We start from the raw sequence: 17,857 nt of genomic DNA, 5'->3' as shown, positions 1-17,857 counted from the left end.
ATATATATATATATATATATATATATATATATATATATATATAATAAACAATTTAACAATTTGACAAAAACATTTACTACAGAACTCGAACACAACTGCAATGGAGAATCAAAAATGAGGATATACCCATGCGCAGGTGTAGGTTATACATCCGGCAGATAATTCTGCAGTGGAGGTTATAACTCAGGGTTGTATAGCATTGTTGTTGTGCTAGTACAGTAAGTTGAATAAGACTATCAATGGTATTTGTATTTGTAAATAAACATATTACATGTTAAAAATTATTAATAGTGATTATAAAGTGCTTTGGACATCTGGGGTGGGGGTGGGGGTGGGGTACTTTGTAGTATTTTAGATACAAATTTACATAACATACAGAAGTAGGGCTAGTAGATTTGTAACCATGGCTATTGGATTTTTAGAAAATTCTAGAAGCCCTGGCACCATGACTGGTGTATCTAAGGCTGTGGTATGTGCTATCCTGTCTGTGGGATCGTGTATATAAAATATCTATTGCTACTGATAGAAAAATATAGTGGGTTTCTTCTCTAAGACTATATGTCAAAATTACCAAATGTTTGACATCCAATAGCTGATGATTAATTATCAATGTGCTCTAGTAATGTCATTAAACAAAACAAACTTTAACTTAACTCAAGACTCCTACAAATATTTGATCAACTCAAACTGCATCATAAATGGTGGCATTCGTGGTATATGAGCATGTTAAAATTAGCCAGCCAGCATCATAAATTACTGTATCTGCAGGTGTGTATGGGGTTTGGGGTTTGTTTGTCTTTCTTCTGTCTTTTTTTTTCTTTTTCTTCTTTTTTTTTTTTGGGGGGGGGGGGGGGGGGGGTTCATGGTCTTGATAAATTGCTTTTTTTTTTAAGGAAGTATAGAAAGGACAGCCTACTATTTGAAATGGTTGTTACAGCCATCTCTAGGTCAAGATCTTCAGGTGTCTGTGGCAGGTTCCACTGTATATCAGTGGGAGCAGACTTAAAAATCCCCAATCATTGTTTGTGTGCTTCCAGCTATCTCTAGTTCTCAGTGTGCTGGCTGATAAAAACGACATTAGTCTGAGATGTGGTGTTTTTAATATATCCCTATATCACTGATACAGTTCAAACAATGCTCCATTAATACGAGACATGGCTGCCTCTCAAGTAGAGCCACTAACCGAACCTTGAGGTCCACTTTTATATATCACAAACTTGAGTCTTAGCTCCGATAAGATAACGGTCATCATTAATATTTCTTTCCATCATTGAAACAGTTGTAGTATTTCCCCAGGTGTATACGTTATAGCCAGCAAACTGTAATGCAGCTGTGGATCCTACAAAGCTGTACATTTCCCCTGTGTAAAATAATATAGTTAGTGAAGTCTAAAACATGTGGTCTGACCATAGCCTTAGTTAATTAAGGCACAACATACCAGGGCCCCGTTTTATAAAGTGATCTTAGAGCTTTGTAAAATGTGTCACAGTAATCTGAGCAATTTAGTGAAAGGGTTGAAGGGTTGGTATATGTTTGGGGTAGGGGTGGGCGAGGGGCAACAGATTATAATTTTAAAAAACCTTTGTTGTGTTTAACAACACCACTAGAGCACATTGATTTATTAATCAATGGCTGTTGGATGTCAAACAATTTTTCCATTCGTAGCCAAGGATAATTTATATGCACAATCCCACAGACAGGATAGCAGATACCACAGCCTTTGATATACCAGTCGTGGTACACTGGCAGGAATAAGAAATAGCCCAATGGACCCACCGATGGGAATTGATCCCAAACCGACCACGCATCAAGTGAGTACTTTACCACTGGGCTATGTCCCGCCTACAGATTGTCAGATGATGTATATAAACCTGTATGTACATATATGTAATATCATGTACGTATCAACCTGTTCACACACACATGCACACTCACTTGGTCTTGGCATGCTCAATATTTTTTAACCAACTTAATTGGCATTTAACTTCTTTTTTTCTTTCTTTTTTACACAATCAGATAAAATAAATTTCCGTTCATTATAAAATATATTCAACTGTCACGCTGTATCAGTTTACTGTACCGGACTGACATTTTTAAATGTCGAGATATGCATGCCTGAATCAGTTTGCTGTATGGTTTGTACGAGGATGACATTTTTCCATGTTTTGGTGTACATGCCTGAATCACCTGTTGAGGACAGACTTAAGGATTAATGTGAGAGAGGCCAGCTGCTGCCTGCTTGTAGAAACTGTACTCACAGATGACATGGTTTTTAAAAGTAAGTACTTTATCATACACAGGACAGCACATACCATGGCCTTGGATATACCAGTTGGCTTCACTGCTGTGCACTGATTCTATGAACCACTGTACATTAAGCAGGCTTTCTACTCACTGAGCAATTATTACAAGTCCTGTATTAAATAAAGATAAAATTTGCTTTGTTTAATGATACCACTAGAGCACACCGATTCATTCACCTTTGTCTGTGACAAAGTGTATATAAAAGATCCCAGATGAAAAAAAAAAATGTTGCAGGTTTTACATAAGGCTTTGTGTTAAAAATTACCCAATGTTTGACATCCAATAGCCGGTGATTAATAAATCAATGAGCTCTAGTGGTGTCATTAAACAAAACACACTTTATTTACTCATATAATTAATCTTGACTATTTTATTTTGTATCTGTCTATATATGCATGTTTTATAAATAAAACAATCATACATATACATGTAGATTCAATATTATTTTAAAACAGCTGTTGTTATGCACACAATCCACAGGTCAGACGCGTTTCTGACATTTTCAGCTGTTAAACCGTACACATTTTGGACACCACACGGCACTATACTGTGCAGGTCGGGAATGCCTCTGAGCACGCGAGTATTGCGAGGCAAGTCGGCAAGTATTGAAAATGTATACGGAGGATTATCAGTGAACAAATGTGCTCGGCGTTGGTAATGAGTGGACTTTGTTCAAGCAATGGGCCAATATTTACCCAACCAACACAAGCGCCATGCTCCCGTGGCCTGATGGTAAAGAAACGAGCGACAAACACGTCGCAGATGTTGCCAGGACACACGTGCTAGAAAAATACTACGACACCTTGCCCAGAGCTTGTACCCTGTTGCATCCTGCACTAGAAACATTTCTGTTTAACGACATCACTAGAAAAAGTTTGTTTAAAAGTTTGTATTATTTAACAACACCACTAGATCACATTGATGAATTAATCACTGGCCACCTGATGTCAAACATTTGGTAATTCTGACATGTAGTCATCAGAGGAAACACGCTACATTTTTCCTAATGCAGTAAGGGATCTTTTATATGTACTTTCCCACAGACAGGACAGCACATACAACGGCCTTTGACCAGTTGTAGTGTACTGGTTAGAATGAGAGAAAAAATTCCAATCAGATGAATGGATCCACCGAGGTGGTTCGATCCTGCGATGACAGCTCCTTAAGCCGGCACTCAACCGACTGAGCTAAATCCCCCCCACCACTGAGTTTTCATAGTGTAAGGAATTTCACACGTTGCCATCAAGTACTAAATCCCCCCACCACTGAGTTTTCATAGTGTAAGGAATTTCACACGTTGCCATCAAGTACTAAAAAACCCCACCACTGAGTTTTCATAGTGTAAGGAATTTCACACGTTGCCATCAAGTACTAAAAAAACCCACCACTGAGTTTTCATAGTGTAAGGAATTTCACACGTTGCCATCAAGTACTAAATCCCCCCACCACTGAGTTTTCATAGTGTAAGGAATTTCACACGTTGCCATCAAGTACTAAAAACCCCCACCACTGAGTTTTCATAGTGTAAGGAATTTCACACGTTGCCATCAAATACTAAAAACCCAACCACTGAGTTTTCATAGTGTAAGGAATTTCACACGTTGTCATCAAGTACTAAAAAACCCAACCACTGAGTTTTCATAGTGTAAGGAATTTCACACGTTGTCATCAAGTACTAAAAAACCCAACCACTGAGTTTTCATAGTGTAAGGAATTTCACACGTTGTCATCAAGTACTAAAAAACCCAACCACTGAGTTTTCATAGTGTAAGGAATTTCACACGTCATCAAGTACTAAAAAACCCAACCACTGAGTTTTCATAGTGTAAGGAATTTCACACGTTGTCATCAAGTACTAAAAAAACCCAACCACTGAGTTTTCATAGTGTAAGGAATTTTACATGTTGTCATCAAGTACTAAAAAAACCAACCACTGAGTTTTCATAGTGTAAGGAATTTCACACGTTGTCATCAAGTACTAAAAAACCCAAACACTGAGTTTTCATAGTGTAAGGAATTTCACACGTTGCCATCAAGTACTAAAAAACACCACCACTGAGTTTTCATAGTGTAAGGAATTTCACACGTTGCCATCAAGTACTAAATCCCCCCACCACTGAGTTTTCATAGTGTAAGGAATTTCACACGTTGCCATCAAATACTAAAAACCCAACCACTGAGTTTTCATAGTGTAAGGAATTTCACACGTTGTCATCAAGTACTAAAAAACCCAACCACTGAGTTTTCATAGTGTAAGGAATTTTACACATTGCCATCAAGTACTAAATCCCCCCACCACTGAGTTTTCATAGTGTAAGGAATTTCACACATTGCCATCAAGTACTAAAAAATCCCACCACTGAGTTTTCATAGTGTAAGGAATTTCACACGTTCCCATCAAGTACTAAAAATCCCTGAGTTTTCATAGTGTAAGGAATTTCACACATTCCCATCAAGTACTAAATCCCTCCACCACTGAGTTTTCATAGTGTAAGGAATTTCACACATTCCCATCAAGTACTAAATCCCTCCACCACTGAGTTTTCATAGTGTAAGGAATTTCACACATTCCCATCAAGTACTAAATCCCCTCACCACTGAGTTTTCATAGTGTAAGGAATTTCACACATTCCCATCAAGTACTAAATCCCTCCACCACTGAGTTTTCATAGTGTAAGGAATTTCACACATTCCCATCAAGTACTAAATCCCCCCACCACTGAGTTTTCATAGTGTAAGGAATTTCACACATTGCCATCAAGTACTAAAAACCCATCTAGCTGAGAGAGGCGCTGGACAGCATGGAATAAAACCAGCATGAAGTCGTAGTCCCTGAGAGCCAAGTCTGAGAGGTTTGTCACTAATGTCACAAACTGTCACCCCACATTAGTCACTCTCAAAGGAATGCATTACCCCCTCCAGTCCTTCTCCCGGGCACTGACCTGGCCCCTGACCACACAGCAATCCTCCACACTTAATGGTCAATGTGCAGTTAATAGATGACCAGCGGTCAGTATCTGGTCAAGTGGACATAATCTCCCATTAAATTATTATTCAAGAGGTCTTGTTGGTTTTACATCCCACCAATAAAGCTGGAGCACCCTTCTGATAGTGGGAACAGCTTTCCTCCAAACATCACATTGTTGGCTTTCTTGTGACAATAACAATACCACATGGAGCACCAGCTTCACCCTGCTTCCAGCCTATTTAATATGTGATTTGTTACTTGCTATCTTGTTGACATGCAAGAGATCATTTCAATACCTCCGTTTAATTCCAACAAGACATGGCAATGTTCTTTCAAGGATCATGGTATGTGCTGTTGTCTGTTAAAATGTGCATGAACACTTAAAACACCATTATCTTGACATTGTTTATCTTAAAGTTGTATAAAAATGTATCCAACTTGCTTTCACTCATTAGATACGTTATAAAATGTTATGTGTTAAGATAAATGGTATATCCAACAGCCACTGATGTAGTATTCTCTGTATGAACTCTGGTATTTAAAAGGATGATACAAATTCTCAAAGCCAAGAGAAACAGCACTTCTGACATTGGTTAAATACCAAACCTATAGTTACATGGACTAGCCTGAGTTTTGTAGACATTTTACAAGGTTTTCAGCAAATAAAATATTTCTACATTATTAAAATTACAACTCTCTTGCGTTTTCTTGCTTAGAATATCAATATCTCTATAACCAACACATTTTCTTGCTTAGAATATCAATATCTCTATAACCAACATATTTTCTTGCTTAGAATATCAATATCTCTATAACCAACACATTTTCTTGCTTAGAATATCAATATCTCTATAACCAACACATTTCTGGACATTGTAATGTTTTTGTAGTACCTGAAAATCAATTACACCTACCCACTGTACACTTGAAGAACTCGCTCTGGTTAGAGCCGGTACCGGGCTGCAAATCCTGTACCTACCAGCCTGTAGTCTGATGGCTTAACCACAGCACCACCAAGGCTGGTGTAATACCATTGACACCATTAGCGGTAAAGCAGAAAGACTGTCACACCTTGCAATCTTAAAATGAGTTTGGTTTTGTAGCACAGAAAATTAACGAGTGAAATATCGGTTTCTGTAAAAAGCTGTTGGCACATATACCAACAATTTTGGCACTGGCGGACAATGGAGGTGATTAGAAAAAGCCTTTAAACAACAAGTCGTCTAAGTGTTTTCATGTTTGTCTTCTCTGTAAATTTAATAGTTACGCAATACACTAATGATGGATACGGACAAACCCATTCAGAGACAACATGGATCATCCATTATGTAAAGCAAATGGTGCAACAGCAAGAAAGAGATTTATCATTTAATAAAATATCTCTTTAATTCACATGTCTGTGATACACAGATTTTCAATATTTTGTATCCACCTCCAATATCGAGGCCAATAAACTAGTTCATTATCCCTGAGGCTAGATCTCTTGGGTAATATATTATAACAACATTGATTTTAAAAAACACAGACATGGAAAGGATTGGAATATTTGTGTATAACAACACCTCAGCACATTTTAAATTATTTGCTGCCTAACATGGTGATTTGGGGGGGGGGGGGGGGGGTGTCAAGAGAGTTAAAAGTTAAAAGTGTTTTTTTTAAATGATAACACTAAAGCACATTCATTTATTAATTTGATGTCAAACATTTGGTAATTCTGATATATAGTCTGAGACAGCAAACACGCAACATTTTTTTGTTAGTAGCAAGGGATCTTTGATCTTTTATATGCACCATCCCACAGACAGGATAGCACATACCACGGCCTTTGATATACAAGTCATGGTGCACAGAATGGCTGGACTGGTCAAGAGAGACAGAGAAGGGGGAATATAGAGGAGGTGATAGAGAGAGAGAGAGAGAGAGAGAGAGAGAGAGAGAGAGAGAGAGAGAGAGAGAGAGAGAGAGAGAGAGAGAGAGAGAGAGAGAGAGAGAGAAGAAAAAAAGAGATGGAAGGAGGGAGAGAGAAAAGTAGTGAAAGAGATAGAGAGAAGAGAGAAACACTGACTAGTAATGATAAAAACATCAAGGATGTTTTTTGTGTGTTTTATATGCACTTTCTGATAGAACCACCCACTGATATACATGTACCAGTTATGGGACACAGCACCACATCCCACTTCCAGAAAGACACAAACTATGTCCTAACTACATATCCACCATAAGCAATTACTAATTAATATGAAGCCACCCTGTACCTACACTTAACTGCATGTATATTCAATACACATATCAGATCACCATATAGAATTCTTACCGCAAAGGTAAGATATGCATCTTATCTTACAAGGTACATGTAGTTAAAAATTCGTAGATAAAAATTCATACTCACTTAATTTATAAACAGTGTATTTAATTATGTATGATGCAGCATGTATCCATTTTGGTAGAAAAAAAGGTATATACAGTTAAGATATACTTAAGATAATAAACAACAGAAACAATAACTTAAAAATTACACAAAGCAAAATATACGCAAGCTAACCTACGGTAGTCTTAGAGAAGAAACCCCCTATATTTTTCCATTGCTCAAGGTATTTTTAAAAACACTTTCCAACAGACAGGACAGCACATAATTCAGCCTTTGATTTACTAGTCAGAGATTTGGTCCACTTAGGTGATGTAAGTACTTCAGGCAAGCTCTCTACGGACCAAGCTAGATCCCACCCCAAACCTGTAACGTTTATAAAATACCAGTCAGTCTAGGATCGACCCCTGTCAGTAGGCCCATTTGGCTATTTCTCGGTCTAGGATCGATCCCTGTCAGTAGGCCCATTTGGCTATTTCTCGGTCTAGGATCGACCCCTGTCAGTAGGCCAATTTTGCTATTTCTCTGTCTAGGATCGACCCCTGTCAGTAGGCCCATTTGGCTATTTCTCGGTCTAGGATCGACCCCTGTCAGTAGGCCCATTTGGCTATTTCTCTGTCTAGGATCGACCCCTGTCAGTAGGCCCATTTGGCTATTTCTCGGTCTAGGATCGATCCCTGTCAGTAGGCCCATTTGGCTATTTCTCGGTCTAGGATCGATCCCTGTCAGTAGGCCCATTTGGCTATTTCTCGGTCTAGGATCGATCCCTGTCAGTAGGCCCATTTGGCTATTTCTCGGTCTAGGATCAATCCCTGTCAGTAGGCCCATTTGGCTATTTCTCGGTCTAGGATCGATCCCTGTCAGTAGGCCCATGTGGCTATTTCTCGGTCTAGGATCGATCCCTGTCAGTAGGCCCATGTGGCTATTTCTCATTCTAGCCAGTGCATCATGCACAACTGCTATATGAATGGAAATTCCTGTCCTGGACAGAGGAGCCGACCAAGGCTTGTTCTGAATGTGCAAGTAAAACCCTCTGACCTGACCTAATGTAAAAATGTAGCGGGTTTCCTCTCTAAAACTACATGTCAAAATTACCAAATGTTTGATATCCAATAGCCTATGATTAATAAATCAATGTGTTCTAGTGGTGTCATTAAACAAAACTAACTTGTCTTTTTATATTATATTAAATCTTCAGTATGTTAAAATTGATATTCAGTACCAGTTTGTGATATTGTCAGGTATAAAAACCAAGCCAACATTACAGTACTCAAGTTATGGCCCTCTTCATAATTACACTGCACATGAGTGGAGCCATCTGTAGTTCATGGACACCTTCCTACACTTCAATAAATCATTCCGACCCCATCTCAGTTTATGTGGCAGACAAAAAATGAACCTTAACACTGACATTTCCACTCGGCTGAGTTTTATTACATACAGTTCAACAGCAAATGCAGGTTAGTCTATTTCCATCCATACAGATTCCATAAACACTCAGAGCTGAACAGCATAAAACAAGAAATAAAATGTTGCAGAAAAATTATCAGGGCCATTCTTTGATTGGCTGTGGGTGTTTTCTGTCTCAGCTTTTATGGCAACCGCAAAGGATTCCATCATAAAGTGTGCAGGGAAACTAATCAATGGATTAATACAGATTATGGATACGAAACATCACAAGTTATATATGTAAATGGAGGAAAATAAACCAATATAAAACAATAAATAAAAATGTTACCACAAATCAGCATTCCTAACTTGATTGGTCAGTTGTGAATTCTTTATTTTTCAACTGACATTAAATAAATAAAATTCAGCAATAAAATGCGAAAATATATCCTAGTAAAACTATAAAATTAAAAAATTCATAAATAGAGAGGCTATTTCATGGGGTTTTTCGAATATGATTTTTATGTCAACTCGTGATGTGTGAAAACCATATTTTCACGAATTGCGAAGCAATGAGTGAAAATATAGTTTTCACACATCACGAGTTGACACAAAAAATCGTATTCAGAAAAACACCATGAAATGGTCTATTTATTATATACAGATTTTTGACAATATCTTTTGCTTTTATTATTATCTTTCGCTTATCCCATCGAAAACACGTAACGTCATAATATATTTCTTCCTATGGAACTTTGCCAGAATATTTACTTGACCATAGACTTTTAAAAAGAAATCTGAATAAAAATTCTCTTTATTAACATTTATTTAACAATACTGCGGTGCAAACATACCTGACAACGCGATCCTCTAAAAACTCCCACAAAAACAAAACGAGTCGAACGCCGTTAAATTCTTACACTTACACTCGATGACACTACATTGTGTCATCATTATGCAGCTTCGTATTCAATTAATTTTATGTATTTTGTCGTAATTGCACTTCGTATCTCTTTTTTATAGGTGCAGTTGTTTAAATTACATTTATTTTTTACATTCGGTCAGATGCATTGGTAATCATCAAATTTAAATACGAAGAAACGAGACAAAGGGAGATAATTTAATCATGCACTTTTACAAAAAAGTAAATACGATTTCTATATTTTCACTGTAGCTAAAATATGACTTTTCACCGGATATGACTTTTATAGTTTCCGTAGATCTATATATTTCATTGCTATGTATATAATAATATAAAATACTGAGTATATAACTGAAATTATAAAAAGTAGGATGATAAACCATTAGTTAGTGATAGCCAAACCACATTAATAATAAGAGGACTATACAGTGATCAAGTCAACTCATTTCAAGACCTACCAGCATTGGTGGTGTCGTGGTTAAGCCATTGGATGTAAGGCTGGTAGGTACTGGGTTCGCAGCTCGGTACCGGCTCCCACATAGAGCGACTTTTAACAACTCAATGGGTAGGTGTGTAAGACCACTACACCCTCTTCTTTCTCACTAACCACTAACAATTAACTGAGTGTCCTGGACAGACAGCCCACATAGCTAAGGTGTGTGCCCAGGACAGCATGCTTGAACCTTCACTGAATTAAAAAAACAAACACGAAAATAAGTTGAAATGAAATGAAATTTCAATACCACATGTTCACAAAATCTTCATAGATATATAAATCCATATCATGTACACATCAATTAATAAATTAATCTAACAATGAATTAGATAACATTATTTTATTTTTTTATTAATTATAACCATACCGGAGTGGGGTGGGGTGGTGGTGGTGGTGGTGGTGGTGGTGGTGTAATGAATCATAAAATGTTCAAAATCCAACAAATGAAAATTGCATGAATTCTTCTTCTCTCTTTTTTTTTTTTGGAACGAGGGAGGGCACGCGAAATACTTGAAACCCATTATTTCCACCATGGATCAATACACATCAAGGACTGATTTGTGTTTGTGTAAAAGAGTGTGTACATGTAAATAAGATAAACATTAATGTAATGCAAACCATTGTTGTATATTTAATATACAATGTACATAATATTTATATGTATTACACTGTTGTAGATGGCAATGCCGATAGTCTCCTTTGATAATAATATACAGTAGCCATACACATACATCTAACAGCTTGCAATTACTCAGTGTGGCTGGTGTCACCGAAACTTCCTTTCTTTTCAATGTATACCGTAGATAAAACACACACATATATATGCACACTTTCCAGCAACAGAAGAATCCCTGAGGACAAATTAACCTGCTCAGAGCTTTTACCGACACTAATTTGGTTATCTTCTATCAGCCCTCTTACTGGTGAAAATATTGCTAATTACATACACGGTAGTTAAATACATACACATGCACCGTCAGACTTGGTATACATGACTATGTCTATTCATTCATTCATTCATTAATTTTCCGTCCCAACTGGTGCCCCACAACTGGTATGTCAAAGGTTGTGGTATGTGCTGTCCTGTTTGTGGAAAAGTGCACATAAAAGATACCTTTCTGCTAATGGAAAAATGTAGCGGGTTTCCTCTGAAGAATATACAAGTCAAAATTACCAAATGATTAACATGATATATAGTGGTGTTGATGAACAAAACAAAACTTGCAACTTTCATTCATTTTTAATTTTGGCTTGATTTTCAGACTTATAGCCAACTAAGGTTTAAGTATGCTTTCCTGGACATATACATCAGCTCTTTAGGCTATCTGTCCATGACAGGGTTGTAACAGTTGGTGGCAAATGAGAAAGAATGAACTACACACACACACAAAACGTGCGCACGAACACACAAACATGTGCACAAACACATGCACACACACATGCACACACATACACAACACACACAAACACGCGCAAATATATGCATGCACACTCACACACGCATGCATCAACATGCACGCACACATGTAAACACACCGACACACACACACACCCATGCATGCACACACACATACATATATTCAGTGAAGTGGCTTTACATCTCCTCATAAAACCATTAAAACAATTCTTTGGGCAGAAGCTGGTAAAAAAAACTATTACGATAGGAACTCAGTATCTACCTGCCTTATAGGTTTGATGGCTTAACCACAATGTGCATAAGTTGAGTCAGGCTTACGTCACAAGACCAGTGATATCCTGCTAGCAGCAGTTTATGGCTCAGCTTTAATCGGTCAGTACACAAACAGCGTTGCAGGATAAAGTAATTTACACAACTTCATATCTCACTAATAAATGTTTATTGTTGTGCTGCAGTATTCTGGCAACAATCAGCCAACACTTATGTGTAACAAGAGACAAAACATCAAAGGACTTCACTTATCCCATTCTTTTGATGTTCTCATGTTATTTTTGGCAGTCACTTGTCATGCTATTGCTGCTGTGGTAATTCCCTCTATTTGTACAGAGAGATCCCAAGTTATAAACTGAAGCTGTACTCCAGGCATAAATTTGTTTTGTTTTTTTGACACCACTAGAGCACATTGATTTATTAATAATTGCTTATTGCATGTCAAACATCTGGTATTTTTGAAATGGAGTCAGAGAAGAAAAAAAACTGCTACATTTTTCAATTAGTAGCAAGGGATTTTTATATGCACCATCCCACAGACAGGATAACACATCACACGGTCTTTGGTACACCAGTCATGGTGCACTGGCTGGAATGAGAAATGTCCCAAAGGGCCCAGCAACAGGGATTGATCCCAGACCGACCACGCATGAGAGCTTTATCAGCCACTCCTGGTATAACATTTCATTAACTATAATTGTGGGCGGGATGTAGCCCAGTGGTAAAGCACTCACTTGATGCGTGGTCAGTCTAGGATCGATCCCCGTCAATGAGCCCATTGGGCTATTTCTCATTTCAGCCAGTACACCTCAACTGGTATATCAAAGGCTGTGGTATGTACTATCCTGTCTGTGTGGATGGTGCATATAAAAGATCCCTTGTTATACTAATGAAAAAATGTAGCAGGTTTCCTCTCTAAACCTATATGTGAAAATTACCAAATGTTTGACATCCAGTAGACGATAAATGATTGATTGATCAATCAATGTGCTCTAGTGATGCCATTAAACAAAAGAAACTTTAACTTTTCATCTATAATTAAAATGACGTTATAAATAAAACTCACCGTTCTGCCGATGTCAATGTCATCATCGAGCAACTCCAAGTCGAAATCTGAAATAAACAAAATAACAATTTAAAAAGAGAAAAAAACCTATTGTAATTTATACCTGTAGATACAGAGATGTGTATAAACGATAATATTACACAGAACACTGGAAGTCCTGTTGTTCACCATTAGGAAGTAATACTACTGGCGTGATACATGCATGTTTTTATCACATTCTCTGCGGCTTACAGAAATGTTTATGATAATACAGTCTTTTCAAAATACAAGAGAGTATACAAAACATCACTTCAAGTCTCTGTTATCAGATCAGTGCACTCAACTTTTCTTTTCACATCAATTCAAAAATGTTTTGGATGATGTAAAAAAAAAACACCTATACAAAATCATATTTGACAAGGAAACTAAAAGAACTATGTTTATGTTTAGATATATAACATATTCAGATGTTTATAAGAAAACATTATTGTTTTCGGCACAAAAATCCAAAGCTTAGGTAAAACTGAAGGTATTTATAATGATAGCACATCTCATTTAAATTGCACAAGTAAGTATTGTACTGGTCTAAGGATGCATGTGTTGAGTTTCTGTTGTTCCTGGTTTTTCACAAGGATGCATGTGATGAGTTTCTGTTGTTCCTGGTTTTTCACAAGGATGCATGTGATGAGTTTCTGTTGTTCCTGGTTTTTCACAAGGGTGCATGTGATGAGTTTCTGTTTGTTCCTGATTTTTCACAATCTGGATAGAAGTTATTTTGAACAAACTGACAATATAGTCATGATGTTATTATGCCCCCAAAAATCGTGAATTTAAAGTCATTATGAAAACTAACATCTGTCAATCTGTTCAACATGTCTAAGCGAATAAGAGGCCTCAGTTTATGTCACACTGCGTGTCACTGACTAACAACAGGGTTTCTGCCAGAGGGTAAAAGAGGTATGGTGCCATACCCAGATTTTGGGTGGGGGGAGGGGGGGGGGGGGGGGGGGTAAGTTAACATTTTGACAAAAATTTATTACTTTTATCATTAATGTATGATTTTCTTAACCCAAACCTTCAATTTAACCAATTTTCTTTTTGGAGGAGGCCTCCCCCATACCCCTTGTTGACTGGTTGCATTCAATTCCATAGTGCCATACCCAAAAACACTGACTACCAGGAGAAACCATTCTTGCATATACAGACATAGAGTCAAGATGGATGCTTATACCAATGAAGCTAAATTCCACCCCACAAGATACAGAATAGGGTCCCATTATACGAAGTGATCTTACCACTAAGATCACCTTAAGTGCATAGCTACTTTATGCATCTAAAGTGATTTTAGTGCTAAGATCACTTCGTAAAATGGGACCCAGTGCTATTACAACATGTGTTTAGAATTCTAAGTATACTCATGCTTTTCTACATTTTCATTATTTAACAGTGTCTGGTTTTACAGTTGTAGACAGATTCTTGCTTGATGTAGACTTCTACAGTTTTGTCCACCAGACCCTAACACTAAATACTCACATTCTGGTTCGAGCTTACCAACATTTAGTGACTATATATAGACTATATAGTCTTTGAGGACATCATGCAGATATATCAATTTGTATGGCATTGCCTAAACTAAAAGTTTATAAGCAAGGGGCCCTGTATTATCTGGAGACACATAATTAAATGCTTATGTTTGTTACTGGTCAGTATTCTGAACTGGCAGACACCAAGACCACTCAACAGAAAGTAATTCCCAAGAGGTTCTCTCCATTACTTCTAAGTCAATCCCCCCCCCCCTCAACCCACCCCACCCCCAACAAAAAAAAATCAAATCAAAATACACATTATTTTATAACCGGGAGGGGGGAGGTGACTTAAAAGAATGTCAAATCTTACAGAGAATATTTCCATTTTGGGGATGGTATTGCAATTTCTTTTAGTGTTTATATATACAGAATACTAAACAAGCTTGCCTGTCATACCATTTTTATGAAACAAGAAAGTTTCATAAAAATGGTATGACAGGCATGCTAGTTTAGTATTTTATTTATTACAAACCATCTGAAAACAAGCCGCAATGCAGAAGTAAGCAAATGTCGAGACCTACTACACGTTATTTTTCTACAAATTAGGTCAGCAAGTGATCTACGTCACACGTAAACTTAAATGATGTCACAATGAACAACAAGCTATTAGCAATGTACAGTTTAGATGTTGGCGCGAAGCTTGCATTAATTGTCAGTTAATGAGGTGTTGAAATTCACAATAATAACTGAATTGTTGATCGGACCAGCAAAAATTAAGCTGAGTGAATGGGATTGACTAAATGTGACGATGACATTTTGGCGTAATAAAGAGTAGCAGATCGATGACAGACACTTGCCGCATCATCGGTTTGGCTTCATACACAATGGGCCCAAATATAACAGCCTATCATATCACAATTTCAGTTCATAGCCATATTTTGTAATGGTACACTTTTAAATTACACTATTTGGTACAAACACAGTTTGCACTAATGTTTTCTAGCGTTTTGAAAAAGGAAGTGTCATGCAACCAATTTATTTTATTGCAGGGAGATTCAAAGTGATGTCATTCGAATACCAACATCATTCAAATTAAAAAACCATGCCAGTTTGTGCGTGCCAATATTACACTAGTTAGATATTGAGTAATTGTTATGACATGAGCAATATCTTACACTGGTGAGTAATAAACTCAAATATGTTAATTTGGCAATTTCAGTTTTAATAACTCTTCTTTTGTTTTAGCATTATAGATCAATTTAAGATACACAAGAATGGATATTCTAGCTAACTCTATACACATATCAGCCAGAAGTATCCGTAAGATGACAATATACTTTTAAGTACAGTATGGACATAAATGTAGTTTCATAAATAACGTGAACAAATTATGATTGCCTGAGTATTCTTGATACGGTCATTATATATACTGTGGGTGGGAAACACAGCCCATTATCAGAGTACTTGGCAATTAACTATAATCTGTGAACAACACGTTAATTGTTCAAAATGTTCCTTTCCATAAAAACTGTTTACATAAACAACAACAATCAGAGGTTTGTGGTGTATACCGCAGTTAGAAGCCATCTTGTTGGTCTTTGATTGAACAGTGGAAAAAGGAAGTCATTATGGAGATTAGATCACCATAATGATGTTGACGTCTGGCACCAACCCTGATAACTGTTCAATTACCGAGTTACAGGCACACCTAGCAGCATGCAGGTCACGCACACAGTGGCTAGCTGTATACCTCGCCTATGGTAACATAGTAGAAACTAGCTAGTTACTGCTGTACTACAGCTACACAATACTTGGTTATCATGAGAAGATCACAATGGTAATTGTAAGGCTTTTTAAGCTGTCCTTCGTCAAATCGCCATTATGAACTGAAAATGAATCTGCAGAATGTACATGCATGTATTATAAAATGATATGTGTGTGTATTTGTAAAACAAGAAGCTAATTTAAGTATTAGCATAGATATTAAAGCAGGGGTTGGATGTAGCCCAGTGGTGAAGTGCTCACTGGATGTGCGGTTGGTCTGGGATCAATCCCCGTTAGTGGCCTATTAGGCTATTTTTCGTTCCAGCCAGTATAACTGGTATATCATAGGCCACGGTATGTGCTATCCTGTCTGTGGCATGGTGCATATAAAAGATCATATGTTACTAATGGAAAAATGTAGTGGGTTTCTTCTCTAAGACTATACATGTATGTCAAAATTACCAAATGTTTGACATCTAATAGCCAATGATTAATAAATCAATGTGCTCTAGTGGTGTTGTTAAACAGAACAAACTGTAGTTATTAAAGCATTTACTATGGTTACATTTTGTCTAGCTACAACATGTGGAGAGGGACTCTGGGAGGGGTGGAGTAATTCAGATATGGAACATTCATCTAAGATGTAATGAGGATTTCAATCATTCAGGTTTTATCCCATCCAAACCAGAGCCTTAAGCTTCCTACAAAAACTGTGGTATGTACTGTCCTGTCTATAGAAAAGTGCATATTAAAGATTCACTGCTGCTTTTTTTGGTAGAACTAGCATATTGGTGGCAGTGGGTTTCCTCTCTCTTTCTCCAGTGTTTGTGAATTCAGCCCCATTGTTTAAAATATGATACAGTGTTCCAGTGTTTGTGAATTCATCCCCATTGTTTAAAATATGACAAGGTGTTCCAGTGTTTGTGAATTCAGCCCTATTGTTTAAAATATGATACGGTGTTCCAGTGTTTGTGAATTCAGCCCCATTGTTTAAAATATGACAAGGTGTTCCAGTGTTTGTGAATTCAGCCCCATTGTTTAAAATATGACAAGGTGTTCCAGTGTTTGTGAATTCAGCCCCATTGTTTAAAATATGACAAGGTGTTCCAGTGTTTGTGAATTCAGCCCCATTGTTTAAAATATGACAAGGTGTTCCAGTGTTTGTGAATTAAGCCCCATTGTTTAAAATATGACAAGGTGTTCCAGTGTTTGTGAATTCAGCCCCATTGTTTAAAATATGACAAGGTGTTCCAGTGTTTGTGAATTCAGCCCCATAGTTTAAAATATGACAAGGTGTTCCAGTGTTTGTGAATTCAGCCCCATTGTTTAAAATATGACAAGGTGTTCCAGTGTTTGTGAATTCAGCCCCATTGTTTAAAATATGATACGGT

At 37.2% G+C, this 17,857-nt stretch overlaps 1 protein-coding gene across 3 annotated transcripts in view; it reads right to left on the bottom strand.

Annotated features, from left to right (window-relative positions):
* The window catches only part of LOC121384802 (nuclear hormone receptor HR96-like), a 371,804-nt gene that overhangs the window by 174,168 nt on the left and 179,779 nt on the right, over nucleotides 1–17,857 (bottom strand). For all 3 annotated transcript variants that reach the window (XM_041515387.1, XM_041515388.1, XM_041515389.1), the window contains one exon: nucleotides 13,198–13,244. In XM_041515387.1, the coding sequence (XP_041371321.1) occupies nucleotides 13,198–13,244 (47 nt within the window). The remainder of the gene's footprint in view (nucleotides 1–13,197; nucleotides 13,245–17,857) is intronic.

This window comes from Gigantopelta aegis, chromosome 10 (genome assembly GCF_016097555.1).
Source record: "Gigantopelta aegis isolate Gae_Host chromosome 10, Gae_host_genome, whole genome shotgun sequence".
NCBI lineage: Eukaryota > Metazoa > Mollusca > Gastropoda > Neomphalida > Peltospiridae > Gigantopelta > Gigantopelta aegis.
This window is presented reverse-complemented; position numbering and strand designations above follow the sequence as displayed.